Source organism: Trachurus japonicus, chromosome 15 (assembly GCF_045865225.1).
Source record: "Trachurus japonicus isolate A0001 chromosome 15, Traja_1.0".
NCBI classification, from domain to species: domain Eukaryota; kingdom Metazoa; phylum Chordata; class Actinopteri; order Carangiformes; family Carangidae; genus Trachurus; species Trachurus japonicus.
The window spans coordinates 10,754,291-10,769,423 of record NC_140921.1 but is presented as its reverse complement, the minus strand read 5'-3'; the positions used below and the strand labels follow the sequence as shown (position 1 = coordinate 10,769,423).

Here is a 15,133-nt window from a genome sequence, read left to right as displayed (position 1 = left end):
CCCAACCCACAGCTCTTGGAAATCATTGAGCCCTATTCAATTTTACCCTTAATCCAAAACAACCTGTTAATCAAAAGTGGAAAATGTTCAGTTTTCAGTTGTAATTACATCTAAAAAAAAAAAAAAAACAGTCAGAGATGACACACAATATAAAACCTAAAGAGTCGCTGGTCAAACAGTCTATTCTGTAAAATAAGAATAATCAACTTAAGAGCCAAGTTTGTCACTGACTCACAGACGTTTTTCTAAATGCAGATTTGTTAAACTTTTGATGTGTGATTTGCACTTTTCATATTTTCAGCTTTGACATCATACACAGCTTTTTGACTGCAGACCAGTGACCAGGTAGCATTGTCCTGATACTTGTCATACACAAAAATATCTATATATACTGTATTTGTGCAAGGTATCCGCCTGGTGCCTTAAACATTTCCTATTTTTTATCTCGTGCATTGTCCCGTGATGACACAAATACTTAATTCCACAACAATGTCATCAAAATCCTGTGCCTGCTGTTTGTATCCATTTGTTCACCTCCTCAGCGGTGAGTGTTGAGCACCATAGGCTGAATAAAAACATAAGGATCTTGCAGATTACCACTTTAAATACATACAATGACATTTTTGCATGGGTGTTTTCTTTTTTTTTTCTATTTCAGGTTGTTCTGGGCTTTTAACACCACACAGCTCTGAAGTGTTTCTGAATCCACCCACAGTTTCCCTTATGAGTCTGATTTTCTCTGCACATGAATTAGCTGTGACGTCGGCCGCGCCGATGCTCCATCCATCCATCCATCCATCCATCCATCCATCCATCCATCCATCCATCCATCCATCCATCCATCCATCCATCCATCCATCCATCCAACAATTTAGCCATGCAGTATCACTTTATTGCCTCAGACTTGCAGAGAGACAGAGAGCACATGAGAGACTGCAGAGCTTCTATAGGTGACAGAGCATTATGATAAAACAAAGGTTATAATGGTGTTAGATGAAAAAGAGAAACTAAGTAACTGACTAATTAAATAATGTTACATTAATTGGATATATATGTCTAATATAACCAAGGTTAAATACTGAACAGTGTAAGGGATTCAACTCATTTGACTTTTATTCATATCTTATATTTTATTGAATATTGGGAGTGTAATAACGTTTATTACTGACACCTGTGATGCATCAAACCACAGCCTTTGTGTGCTTTATCCTCTTGTGTTGTGTGTGTGTATGTGCTTATTTGTGCATATGTGTGTAGGTTTGGTTTTGTTTTCCAGGTGGGAACTTTAACCCACATGCACACTACAGTAGCCCACGAAGATTTGTGTCTTTGTAGAGATTAAAAATTGCATGATGGTACAAAAGGTGTGTGGATGTGTATGTGTGTGCCATGTGGTAATGGTGCAGAGGATTATTTGTAATACCATTTTTTTTGTGGCACCTGACATCTTCATTAATTTACTTTTGTCAATAATATTTTACATGATACTCATGTTACTTAATCACTTCATGTTACATGTCATACACAGTGATCACTTCATTCTCCATGTTGTTGTCCTGCAAATGTTACGATATCACAACATGTGCACCTCCTGTATTTCTCCTTTGAGCTTTATCCAACAACTCATAATTTCCTGCTGCTAAAGGGGCCGTTCAATCAAAACGGTGCGAGAGACGCAGTCAGGTGACATCTGGAAGTTTGACGTAGACCTGGGAGTTGTTGTTGCTGTCACTGCCGTCAGTTATTCCCATGGACCCGAGACACGTCACTGAGCTGCTGACCAGCTTTTTTTTTTCTCTGGTAATTCATTTTTTACACATTTTGATGTAGAAAAGTTTCACGAGATACATATAGTAATAATTTGTGAACTTTTTCTATGTCTGAGGACAGAGCCTGCAGGTTGTACAGATCATACAAGGAAATTGTGACTTTGGGCTGAAGAAATAAAACTGACCCGACTTTTTGTTCTGGTGTCAACACAACAGTGTTTGCACCACTCTGAAACACATTAGGCCTTTAAATCGTGAATTTATGAAGTCAAATTTGTAAACGTCATCATCGACTTCACATCTGCACAGAAAGATGACGCACCTCTGAAGTATATCTAAAATTTAAAGCAAATTGTTTAACATTTGATTTTGCTGGGCAAGTTTATTCTGCTCACAATTTTTATGATATGTGTTAAAGTTGCTCTAATCAATATTTGTATTCGGCTATGAAATTATGAATTTATGAAGTCAAATGTATAAACATCATCATCCATTATATCTGCACAGACAGATGATGACGCACCTCTGTCATTTATCTGAACTTTTAAGCAAAATATGTTTGTAAAATTCATCTTTAAGTTTCTGGTTCTGTTTATTCTGCTTATTTATCATAAGTTGCTCAGATCAATATTTGTATATTGTAAATGAATTGTAAATTAATGTGTAAAAAGGTGTTTGCAGTGATGCAGTCACACAGAAAATTATCATCAGGCTCTCGCCATCATCAGCCTTGTTTTTGGCAGCAGCAGAAAAATGTTCACTACCTGCTCCGCAGCTGAAGAGCCAAATATATCAATCAAGAGGGGGCGGAGACCAAAACGGAGCTAAAAGCCATACCACTCATTAAGTGGAGAGAGAGCAGCTTATATGACTAAAAATGAATGCTTAGCTTTCTCTGCATGTTTGTAAATGCAAAGCACAGGATAGGCAGCTATATTATATAAAGATAAACACATTGGGACAATCTTAAAATATGATTTTAGATTTTATGTTAACCTTGGCGATCGCATCAGCTCATGATGATGAATAATCTAATATGAGTAGTCATTGTAAGCAGCGTCCAAAAGTCTGAGACAACATGTTTACACTTTATGAGAAATGTGTAAGAAAAACAAAGATAACGTCTTTATGTATGTTGCTTTAATAAATGTAGATATATTGTTGACATACAAACAGAAACCCGTGTTTAATAAACATTTTTCATATACATTTTACCATGGTTATTTAATGTTTTAAACTTCAGTATGCATGTGTGCATTTAGATCTCATTACAGGTGATATTATGACAACGTCACTCTTGATATATTTCATATTTTACATTTCTGTATGCGCATCCAATCTACTGGAAAACACAAAATAAAATAAAAATGAAAGAATTTAAGAATTAAAAAGAAATTGATAAATGAATGTGTGTGGTTTATTTTATTCATTTTTCATCTGGTGTACTTTTTTCTTGTTTATTTTAAGGTGTTTTTTTTTAAATGTCTTCATTCAAAATGTGATATGAGATTCATGATAAGTTAAGACAAAGCATGAGTCAGCATTTTCTGGAAGATGTGATTCATTTCTGCCTGCCGTTGTGTGGTTACGTATACCTGATGATGATGATGATGATGATGATGATGATGATGATGATCACAAATTTTATTTACCTCAACATCATGACAACAGAGTCTCTGGCCTCTGCTGGTCGTTGATGTCTCCTCCCAGTCAGCAGATGATCCCCCACCACCTCCTCTTCCTCCTCCTCCTCCTCCTCCTCCCTGTTCTCAACCATGATGGCACCATTGGAACCTTAATGTGATCAGTCCAGAGAGAAAGTAGATTACAGAAGTCCATGGGAGAAGGAGCTGGTCTAATTGACAGCGGTGATTGGAGACAGATCCCTGCAGGAAGAGGAAGCTGATGGAGGAAACATCAGCATTATTATTATGTTGATGTCGATGGAATGTACAGGAAAGAAAAAAACGTTCCTATGGACGAATAACAGGCGGCTTCACCCCTGTATGACACAGGACAACGAGAGGATCGGCTGTATATGGAGTAGATCCAGCCGCCCATACACTTATCTGTTTTTATGTAGCCTATGATAATATTGTTACATACTTTAATACATTTCCATCCAAAACCCTGAATTGTTTTCTCCCTTGCTAACTCCCGATCCAAAACTCAATGCCGTTACCCACTGAGGTTTCCAGCTGAATGTGTTGATCTCTCCACTCTCACTCACAAATGCACAGACAAGTTGACAGCTCCTTCATGTCAGTGGTCAGAGAAAGCAAGATGGTCATGTGACTGCTTAGCTCTGTCTGTACAATGTCTGACTTCTGCATTTTAAGGTCATGCCCCACAGGTTCAATTCCCCTACTTTGACAGAGATCTCGTTCTGGCAATCTCAAAATGTCAATGAGGACATTTTCTATTTCTATTTGGAGGATGAATGCACCAGTGGTATACATTAAACCTGCAGTCTTTTTCTTTAAGAATCTATCAACATTTTTGACCTAGTAATGATCCTTCACCTCCAACTGCTCAGTTTAACCAGACAGTCAGCTCTACCCTGATGGAACCGGTTCCAAGCCTATCCTGGCCAGGTTAACAAGATCCACAGAGGAAGAACTTGCTTTGTTATGACAAACAGGCAGGGGGTTATTGCTTGGAAAATGAAATGTATTTCATAAAGTTTACATGTTGTGGATTTGTTTTGATGCTGATGCAGCATAAATACGAGTATTAGTCATAGAATAATTTAGAAAGATTAGGCTACAGGGGGTTTTTGTGGGCCTGTGCTGCGCCTACCTTCCCCTTTCTCCTCCCTGGTTGTAATCTCCTTTACCAGGACTGAGTGGAAACTGCATTTCTTGAGGATTGCCAAAAAAAAAAAAAAAAAGCAACATCTTTCCCCCTCGTGGAATAATGTCACAGGTGAGACAGATGTGTCAGGTCAGCCCTTCACCTGACCCAGTGGCCTAATGGATAAGGCATCAGCCTCCGGAGCTGGGGATTGTGGGTTCGAGTCCCACCTGGGTCGAGTTAATTTAGGACACTGAGGATGAGAACTATACCAAACTAAAGTAGTATAATGCAACATTTAATGTCCAACCATGTCACACACCCCTCGTTGTGCTTACTTAGCTGCAGCAGACTATGTGTTTGATCTGAGGTTATCCTGCCAAATACTGTAACAGCTGCTCACATTTCATTACTGCAGTTCTCCTAAAGCCTCCATGAGCAACATCTGTCTGTGGTGGCACACATGGTGACAAAGTCGCGCTCTGGTGGCAGTATAGTCGAACAGAATCTGTGCAGAGAAGATGCTGCTCCCATGGTGGCTTAAATTGTTTGCAGTGTTTTGACCAATGACAGACTAACTAACTAACTAACTAACTAAAAGAAAAATGATGCACTGATGATGTATCAGTTAACCCTGTAATGTGATTTAATAGGCTACTCAAGACCTGCAACACCAACAAAGATCATCATTTTACTGCATTAGAGAGAAATTGGTTTGCCTTTGCTACAGTAAGTTCATTTAGTGGTTGTTGCAGTGCACCTTATTGAAAACGGCTACTTTCTTTCCTGCACTTGGAAAGTTCAAGGGTAAATAATTTAACACAGTTGTAGCCCCTCTGCTAGGTCATTTTAGAGAATAGGTAATATAATCAAGTAAACAGGAAAAGTAACTGTTTTAAAAGGGAAATGTTTGGTCCATTACTCTAATATCCACACATTATATGCATCTGGAAAGGTAGACTTATGGATTGCTCTGTAGTTGAGAGTATTTTTCATGTTGGCATATTCCTGAAGCACTGACCGCTGGTTCAACTCCTGACTAAGTTGATGTTTAACGCATGTCATTCCTCCAGTATTTCTCCCTACTTTCCTGTCTCTCTGCAGTGTATAGTAGAGTTGCAGCAAGCAATCAATGTATTGATTGCAACAGGAAAATTATCGAAATGGATTTTGCTGTGATTACACGCTATTAAATGGGATGGATGGATGGATGGATGATTTCCCAAACATGGAAAGTAATGTAATCTGATTGTGTGCATGTATGAGTGTGTGTTACGCTAATTAAAGTCTCTAGATGGCATTGCCGTACGTACGTAATGTCTGCCACGGGGCTCAATCCAGGCCAAATGTATTTATGCGTTTAGTTAATTTAGGCTGCAATGAAGAGCTCTGGTGGTCTAATTGATCTGTACAGGAGGCCACACACCAAAAACAAGGCCTCCATTAAGGCAACCTCCGGAGAGCCAGGCTCCATGCAGCCTGATGACTGTGTGAGAGAGTGCGTGTGTGTGAGATACAAAAGAAAAAAACGGGAAATAGTGGGGGGAAAATGTCATGATAAACTTTAAAAGGAAAATTTGGTATTTCCTTTTTCTCAGACTTATTTAAGAAGAGTTTTTAAAAAACTACACACCTCTAACATCTAGAAATACACTTCATTGTTTTGCTTCTTTGTACAGTGTCTTTAGCTTGAGGAAGTTAAACAAACACAGTCAGTGAACACATGTTTTGGCCACAGTACAGGTGTGATAAAATCAAACCTGGCAACCGAACCATGACGACATTGTGCAGAGAAACAGCTCAACACCGACCACGGCTAGTTTGTGAACTGCTGGAGCTGGTGAACTGACAATTTTCATTCAAATTAAATGGTTGATACCTACGTACATTCTCACAGCTATTTGTCAAACAGTTTTCTTTGTGAGGCAGTTTTTAATCTGACACTACTGATTAAATAAAAGTGAGAAGCTTACCTGCTTCTTAAAGATCAATAAAGTTGGAGTCAGTATAGGATTAGCACTCAACTCATTGCCCTCAATTCCCTTCTCCTGGCCCAGGCTCATAACGCAAAGACAAAGACATAAAGATCAATCATTTATAGACAAATGAAAACACAGTTGTAAATATTGGATCCACTTTCTGCAAACAGATCCATGTGAATAATTCTTAAAATCCTTTAGAGCCTTAAATTCCTGTGTTTTTCGCTTTTTTCCTCTGTAAAAAACTTCAAGAAACAAGATGCAGACTGCTAAAAATTTAATTCTTGACCATTTAAACAGCAGATGTTGAAGTTTAACCACCTTGAAATGAATCAGATCAACAGGAGTTTTTCCATCTTCCCTTCATACTGTTGAATGCAGCTCTGGTCACTCAGCAGCATCAGTCCTCATGGCTGTCACTTTTAGTTACACAACTTTAAACCTAACCACAGTTATTTGTAAACTGCAGATATTTCCAGGAAATGCTATTATCCAGTTAATCAGGAATTACGTGCACGTGTTTCGTGTCGAAAGCCTGTCATTTGCATTACAGCATTAATAACCGCTCATTTCCCAAATTTCATCCGTCAGCGCTGACCTATTGTCTCCATTTTCAGCTCTGAATGGACGCAGCCCCGGTCTCCTGCTGCAGTAAACCAGGTTTGGCCATCAGGGGAGTTTAAACTGTAATTTATCAGACTAATCTCCTCTGGATGCAGAAGGTAATCCATCACCAAAACCCGCTGGGTCCACGCAGAGCCAGGAAAAGTAGAGTCAATCCCACATGGGAGACGAAAACCTGTTTGACACCCGCACCTATGACGACATCTCAGATATGTGTGAAGGCCTGTCATTTTTTTCTGTGGAGGGATGTCTTGATCGTGTCAACTCTGCACAAATATAATCAGTCTGGTGGTCCATAGTTACACACTGTGACGCACTGTGATGCATATATTTCTCTGCATGTATTTGTCTCTTGCGTGATTGCCTCCATCACCTGCATGCAAACCCCTTAAGATCTCCAGATGTGTTAGTGGTCAGCATTTCTTCACAGTACATCCATCAGCACATACTGTATGTTTAACAAACTTAATGTTGAATATTCAAATACAGTCAGAAGAATTCACACTTTTTTGGACAGGTGAGGTGAGGATATATCACACTTGATGCAATTTATTGCTGTTTTGAGTTTTTCTGTCTCCAATGAACAGTAATAATATTTCAGTCTTTCATTTTCCATTTCTACATCTGTTTACATTAATCCTAAATTTGTCTGTCATCATGTAGTGTCATGTCCCGACATTAAATACCAAAATGTTTTTTGCTCTCTGGATGGCATCTAATTAAAGAAATAGATCAGTTGTTTCTTTGCAATACTATTGCTTTATATGTTTACTGAAGACATTTAAAATTGTTATCTCAGCATTTGTCAGCTCAATTTATGTTCGTATATTGAAGATACAATGTGGATGTTTGTTTTAGTTCCAAAATGTGTTATTATTTCAATTTTATACTGACTTGTACAAGAGTATAAAATTAATACAAATAAATAAATAAAATAAAATAAAATAGCCAGGTATTTCCTTTTTCCCTACATACCAGACAGTCTGAGTCTGCTCCGAAACAAATAGACATGCAGCAGTTACGATGCAATGGTTTTATTTTTAGATATGTATAGTAAGTAAACTGAGAAAATTACATTTTTATGGTCTGGCATTAAAGATCAAATAGAAATCTTGCAAAATCTGACTATTTATGCAGTGATGGTGACAGATGATTTGCTGCTCCTGTGGCCATTCATATTTTTTAGTTATTTAGTCATTCTGTTCAATTGAAAAACAAGTGACTGAATGTGATGTTTTGTTGTCTCTGTGCTCTCTCTGTAAATTGGCACTAGGCCACTGTATGTCTGGTGCTCGACTTGAAAAAAAAAGAAGCTTCATCTTTCATCTCTCAGTTTTTTTCTTTCAGTCTTATCTCTGCTCTGGTTTCTGTTTTTCATATAGTCTCTCTTTCACCATCTATTTCTCTCTTATCTCAGAATCTCTATTCCATCTCTCCACCTGCCACACATTAGAGTGACAGAGCGACAGAAAGAGCGACACAGAGAGACAGAGAGAGAAAGAACAGTGAGTGTGGTCCGGCTGCCTGCCAGCAGTAATCTGCCATCACAGTCGTCACTCTGTGCTTTGTTAATGGGATAATGTGGTGCAGAGGAGGCACTCAGCAAGCCGGGGGATTCCCTCATCACACAGGCTGGTGGGAGAGTCGTGATGCACAACCTCTCACCACGAAGACCACCACTCGCCATTTGGACCTGAATGTACATTCCCCTGGTGATCTCTCAAGTGTCAAATGGCAGCAGTAGTAATGGGTAAAACAGCATTTCTTGTTGTGGTGGCTGTTGTTGAGGCAAATGACTGCAGAAGTGGAACAAGTGGGGAAGTGGTTTGTAAAAAAAAAAAAAAAATCTTAAAAGGAGTAGACTGACTTTTGACATGACTGGTATCAATAGGAAATATTAGTAGAAGAGGCAGCAGTATTGATGGTTGTACTGCATGGAGTAATGTTGACAGTAACAGTAGCTGTAGTTGTGGTAGTGATATGGTTGTAATAGAAAATCTGGCATTCAAAGAACGCTGCACACTGCAAACGTATCAGTGTGAGACCTCCGTTCACCTGATGAAGGTCTACTATTGATCATCGCTACGGATGCACTCAACCTGTTTCTATGCACCTGCCTTATCAAATGTGAAAAGTTTTGAAATTGCATTTGCAGTAAAAACTGAGGTTCTTTCTGTCCTTCGTCTTCTTTGGAGAGTTGCATGAAGTCTGATAATGTGTTGATCTTGTTTCTTTTAAAAACATCATTTCATTAGCTGACTGAAGTCCCCACATTAAAGCAGAAGTTAGTGATATATTTGTGTTAATATAAGTCTTAAATAGTTATATCTTCCGACAGCAATCACTTACATAGAGTGTTTGGTCTGAAACACGGGTCTGTCAGTCACTCTGCTCTGCTCTGAGCCGAGGAGAAAACATTTCTCGTATCCTACAGTTTTTATCCAATGAGGAGAGAGAATGGCATGAAGGGCTGTGTGTGCAGCCAAGGGACACCGTGAATGTGGTGACGTAGGGACGAGGACTGTTATGGTGCGTTCAAGGCAACTCGTAACTCGTGTTTTTCCAACCTGTGAAGTCGTACCAGTTCGATCTGGTACGAGTTCACGGGTCAGAAGTTAGGAGTGGCCGTTACAGTGACTTTCACAGGTAAAACAGGTCGGAAAAACACGAGTGGGTTGCCTGAAACGCTACAAAGTCGTAAGTTGTGACTTGAAGCTGTAACTTACGGTTTCAAAAGCCTGCCTGGAACGCAGCATTAGCCAAAACGACCGGCTCGCTTACTTCTGCTTTAAGGTACATTAATGCAATTCATTCAAAGTCACAAGAGCTTTAAAATGATCAATTTAAGCTGTGATCAACTTCATTCATTCATTCATTCATTCATTCATTCATTCATTCATTCATTCATTCATTCATTCATTCATTCATTCATTCATTCATTTTGAAATACAGACATGCAAAACAAAAGGTAAAATAAAGGAATCAAGTGTGAGTCACAGAGATTAATGGTGACAGCAATATTTGCTGATAGCATTATTTGTTTGACTCATACCTGTGAGCACACACTTTCCCTTTTTGTTTGTTTTCTTGTTTTCTCTCTCTCTCTCTCTTTCTCTCTCTCTCTGACTGACACACACACACCATCCAGGGAGCTCAGCTGAAATTGTGAGGGAGAGTTAACTCAGTCAGATCAGACTGTGTTGTTGTGCAACATCCATCAAACCCTTCAGCACCCGTACACCTCCCAGACTCCAGATTTACCCTTCAGATATAATTTTTCATAAGCACCGTTTCCTGAATTAGATTTCTTCGATGCAGAAGGAGTTACATGATTCAGTACAATATGCAGTTCATCAACAATATCAAACTTTATTATACATCAGATGTAGGCTACCTCTTATATAGTAAATGACATGATTTTATTTTAGACAACCTTGCAGCAATGAATGAATATCCATTGTTATTACTGTAATTATAAAATTGTATTTTACTTGCTAATCACTGTGATCAAGATTCAAACATTTTAGTGTCCTTTAAACTAAATTGTCTTCAATCAACAAGAATGACACATGACATAAAAATTCAGTGCATTATCTAAAGGTTCTTCAAACAACATATCACGAAATAAGATTACTAAATAATAATCCAACATATCTAAATGTAAAATACTTACAATATAACACAATTATGGTCTGAGTCTAAATCTTGGTGTGACTGTAGGGAGAGGTTGGTAATTACTCAACACTTCCCCATATAAATATCACCTAATTTATTCTTAATTGGTGTGACACTGATTCTCTCTGCAACATTTATTAATACCCTCCACATTTAACCATGTTATTATGTGTGTGTGAAAGTCAAGTAAACATCACTGTTGAAAATATATGTGGTCTTTGTTTTTTAGACCTCTCATCATAATCAATTTATCATTATTCATTTTAATGACCTCAATATGCTGGATGCTTTATTTATCATACATTCATTTGATTTAAATGCACATGAAATTACATAATTTAGAGTCAGAAGCTACAATAGAGATTACAGTATTGCTGCTACTCAGCTATGCAAGGCTAAAATAACATTACTTAGAGTTAGGCTCTTTTTCCTCTCAAGATTACATTTTGCATAGCTATTTATCCCTTTTGGTTCATGTCAACATGCATTAGAAAGACATATCTGATCTATAATCCATGCCAAAAACCTGAGCCTGCTCTGAAATCAAAGGCAGGCCTTATTCTGTTCCTAATAAAGTGATTGTTCAATATACTATTTAGCTTTTAGGTGCGGTTGCCTCAGTGTTACTGCAGCCAGGATATAATAATATTGTTAGTAAAACTAAAAGATTAAAATACACAAATATAACAATGAGGGTATGTATACACAAGCAGATGTTATAATAAACTGATTCATTGGCCCAGCCCTGGGAGGAGAGGATGAGGCAGGAGGAGGAGGAGGAGGAGGAGGAGGAGGAGGAGGAGGAGAGCAGATGTGGTGACTGTGGAGCATCTGGATGTGAAGCAGCCAATCAGCGCTGTCCTCCCCCTCCTGGCTCCTCGTCGCTGATTGGCTGACGCGTGGAGGAAGAGGATGTCGGGACAGCAAAGATGTCCGCGCTCTTTTGAAAACCTGCCGTAGCCAAAATTTTTGCAGTTTTTGGCTGCGTGGTCCGAGTTGTTTTTATGTTGCCGCCGGTGGAGGCTCCTACAAGGAAAAAGACGAGGACTCCGCGACAAGAGCCAGACTTTTCCTTATTATCAGGTCAGCTGTCAAACTGTCTAAAAACCCACAGCCAAACTGACGCTAACGTTAGCTCGCATGCTAACGCAAGCCGGTGAAACCAATGATTTTCTATGGGGGTTTAGCCTTAGCATGCTAATGCTAACCTGCCAAACAACACACAGGGGCTGTCAACATGTTTATGTATTTTACTTTACCCACAGCGGCACATTCACCGTCCAGTTACTGGGGTTTTATTGTCGCTAATTTGTTAGATAGATAGTCTTTTAACATGCGTCATGCAGCAGCTAGCAGTGGCTACAGCAGCAGGTAAAGTAGAAACAATATTAGTACTGTAAAATCAGGGGTATTCATCGTTTTTCAGGCCAAGGACCCCCAAACTAATGGACCTCCTGTTATATTTATTGTAGAAAATTGTGTATTATATTAACCGGGGCCCTTATTGCCATGTATAACGTAAACATACCCTGAATGCAATACTAAGCTAAGTTATGCAATTGATACACAGGTTCGTGTATTTATGTTTTTATTTTAAAGGTACAGTGAGTAGGTTGGCCATGCCACTGTCATTTATAAACATACATTGTTATATCAACAATGTATGTCAATTGAATGATAATCATAAATACAAACTATTCAATTTGACGTTTTTATTTTAAGCATAAATGTGGAAACAACAACAACAGCAAAAAAAAATGTCATGACCTCTGCTGTAAATGGTTGTGTTGTCTACTGATTTGTTTGTGATGTTGCACTGTGGCATGTAAAAGAGTCCAACAATTTCATGAAATGCTTTGAGGATTACAGGTAATTGAAAGACTGTTTTGTCATGAATAATGTAGTGTAGTGAAAGAGGAGAAATACTTCATCAGACAAGTCTAATGTAGTTGTTATTGTCAAGTCATCTTAAGAAATTGATTAGTTTGCAGTTAAAAACTCTGTGTTATCACTACTAGTGCATCTGCCACTTCACTATCATGTCCATCGTGATTGAGATATTTACTAAAACTAAGCACAGCATTAAATAAACGGCAGCAAAGACCTGTAATTAATTTCTTATTGACTAATTGCAGCAGCTCTGTATTTGTTTCACTTTACTCAGCTTTTAATTAAAAGTTACTCAACTTTTAATTAAAAGTTTGTTACAGCTATGACTGTAGTTAAATTAGTTTTATTTATTAAGGTTTGGCTCGCGATATATATTGCCTCTAGATTACTTGTATGGCATTCAGTCTTCTTTTCTTTTCTCCTTTTTGCTCTTTTGTTACATATATGATCTCATTTACATGCACATCAATAAATGTCTGGTACAGTTGCATTAAACTCATCAGATTGAGCTGTTGCTTCTGTATGTGAATTCAAAACGTTTCATCTTTGTCAACATTTCTTTTTTCATTTTCTTTGCCAGAAATAATGCTGATATCTGTAACTCATGTCGGAAGTTGTGTATGAAGAGACAGCCACGATGATCGCCGCAGGGGAATTGCAGTCGTTTGTCCCGTTTGGCCGCGAGCACTGCAGGAACCATCCAAATGCCTTCAACCTGCAGCTCAGAGAGCTCCAGCCCGCCTCCGAGCTCTGGTCGTCAGACGGCGCCGCCGGCCTGGTGGGGTCCCTGCAGGAAGTCAGTCTGCAGGAGAGAGAGAGGGTGGGATTACCTCGGCTTTTATAGATTTTAATTGGCTGTATTAAAACCTCCGTCTCTAGAAATAGCACAACAGTGTTCACCTTCGACTCACTCCTTGTGTTGACACTTGACCTCACAGATGTGTTGTGATTGGCAGGAATGCTGGCAGCTTAGGAAAGGCTGCATTGGAGTCAAAGAGGAAGATGTAGAGTTCGAAGAGGAGCTCTACGCAGCAGGAAACGTGGTCGTGTGGAGCCAGGGCAGTCGGACCCAAGCCTCCAACGTATACAAGGCCTTCACCGTCGACAGTCCAGTGCAACAGGTTCGTTACCAACCCTGTTTGCAGATGTATTTTGATTAAACATTGATGCTGATCAATTTCAGTCAACACAAAAGCCATCTATGAGATTAAAATAATAAGAATTCTTTTACTTTGTCTTACTTTAAAAAAAATCTTTTGTCCTCTGCAGGCCTTGTGGTGTAACTTCGCTGTTCCTCAGAACAAGAAAGATGGTACACTATCATAAAAAGTTTAAAAGCCAATTATTTCTTTAATTTATGTTGTAGCTCACAAAATACACTGTCTTAAATGCTGTTTTGCAGGTGAAGAAGTGGAGCAGACAGTGTGTATTGTTCAGAGTAGCTGTGTCAACGTTCACACTGTGACTGGGAAGGATTTCATCTCACCACTACCTTTTCAGGTGAGAGGCACCGATGGAAAAATCTTTCATTTCGACATATCAAATATATTTTCATGCAAGTTGAGGATGATGATGCCAACAAGTGAAGTTGCAGCATAAACAACTAGATCTCTTCACACTTATTATGTTCCCTGTTTATGAAGGACTGGTTTCTAGACTCACTCTTTTTCATTTTAGAGAGGCTTTTACATAGGCTGTCTGCTTCTAGTGTATGTATGTGTGTGTTTGTATATCCAAATGTAATAACATTCCCCTGGGCTAAGCTACAGTATTTAGCGAACCAGTAGTAATGGAAAATTTGGATCACTGACAAACGGGAATGAATTAAATGAAAACATTGAAGATGGCTGCTGTTGTAATTATATAACATTATAATAAACACATCTCTCCTGTCCAACCTGTCGTCTCCTCCAGGTCTCAGACGTCTGGGCGACCAAGTTTGGACTTTTGTTGGAGCGAAAAAACACAGTGACTGAAGCGCAGCTCAGCTCCCCCGGGTACACAACTGATACAACCCCATCCACTGATACATTTGCATGCACATGCTCAGGGAAAAGACGCAGAACAAATGAGTCTAGATTAAAAACTGTACGCGCACACCGTTGTTATTTGGCTCGATACTGAAACACTGAGCTCTGTCTTTCCTGCAGGGAACCTCTGCCCACACTGTTCAGCATGCTGCATCCTCTAGACGAGATCGCACCAGTGGTGTGTAAGCCTGCAGGTATGACGCACACAATTGTACATGCTCTATGTGTGTCTCTCCCACTGAATGAATAACCAATTTATTTGAACCGACATCATAATAATATTAATAGTAATATTAATAAATTTATTTATAGAGCACTTTCCATCAAAGTGCTTTACAGAGGTTAAAAACGGCAAAAAAGCACAAGCAAATAC

General features: G+C 38.9%; 1 protein-coding gene and 1 non-coding gene across 4 annotated transcripts in view; both read left to right on the top strand.

Annotated features, from left to right (window-relative positions):
* Window positions 1–4,727: 4,727 nt before the first annotated feature.
* trnar-ccg (transfer RNA arginine (anticodon CCG)) lies at window positions 4,728–4,800 on the top strand. Its single transcript has one exon. It is a non-coding gene; the product is annotated as a tRNA-Arg (tRNA).
* Window positions 4,801–11,664: 6,864 nt separating this feature from the next.
* anapc1 (anaphase promoting complex subunit 1) overlaps window positions 11,665–15,133 on the top strand; it is a 48,902-nt gene continuing 45,433 nt past the window's right edge. For 2 of the 3 annotated variants that reach the window (XM_085799513.1, XM_085799512.1), the window contains exons 1-7: window positions 11,737–11,923; window positions 13,311–13,550; window positions 13,687–13,851; window positions 14,000–14,042; window positions 14,133–14,230; window positions 14,645–14,727; window positions 14,881–14,954. In XM_085799513.1, coding sequence (XP_085655639.1) covers window positions 13,335–13,550; window positions 13,687–13,851; window positions 14,000–14,042; window positions 14,133–14,230; window positions 14,645–14,727; window positions 14,881–14,954 — 679 coding nt within the window. In that variant the 5' untranslated portion in view covers window positions 11,737–11,923; window positions 13,311–13,334. Of the gene's footprint in view, window positions 11,924–13,310; window positions 13,551–13,686; window positions 13,852–13,999; window positions 14,043–14,132; window positions 14,231–14,644; window positions 14,728–14,880; window positions 14,955–15,133 lie in introns of all 3 variants that reach the window. The other variant, XM_085799514.1, reaches the window with a different exon arrangement.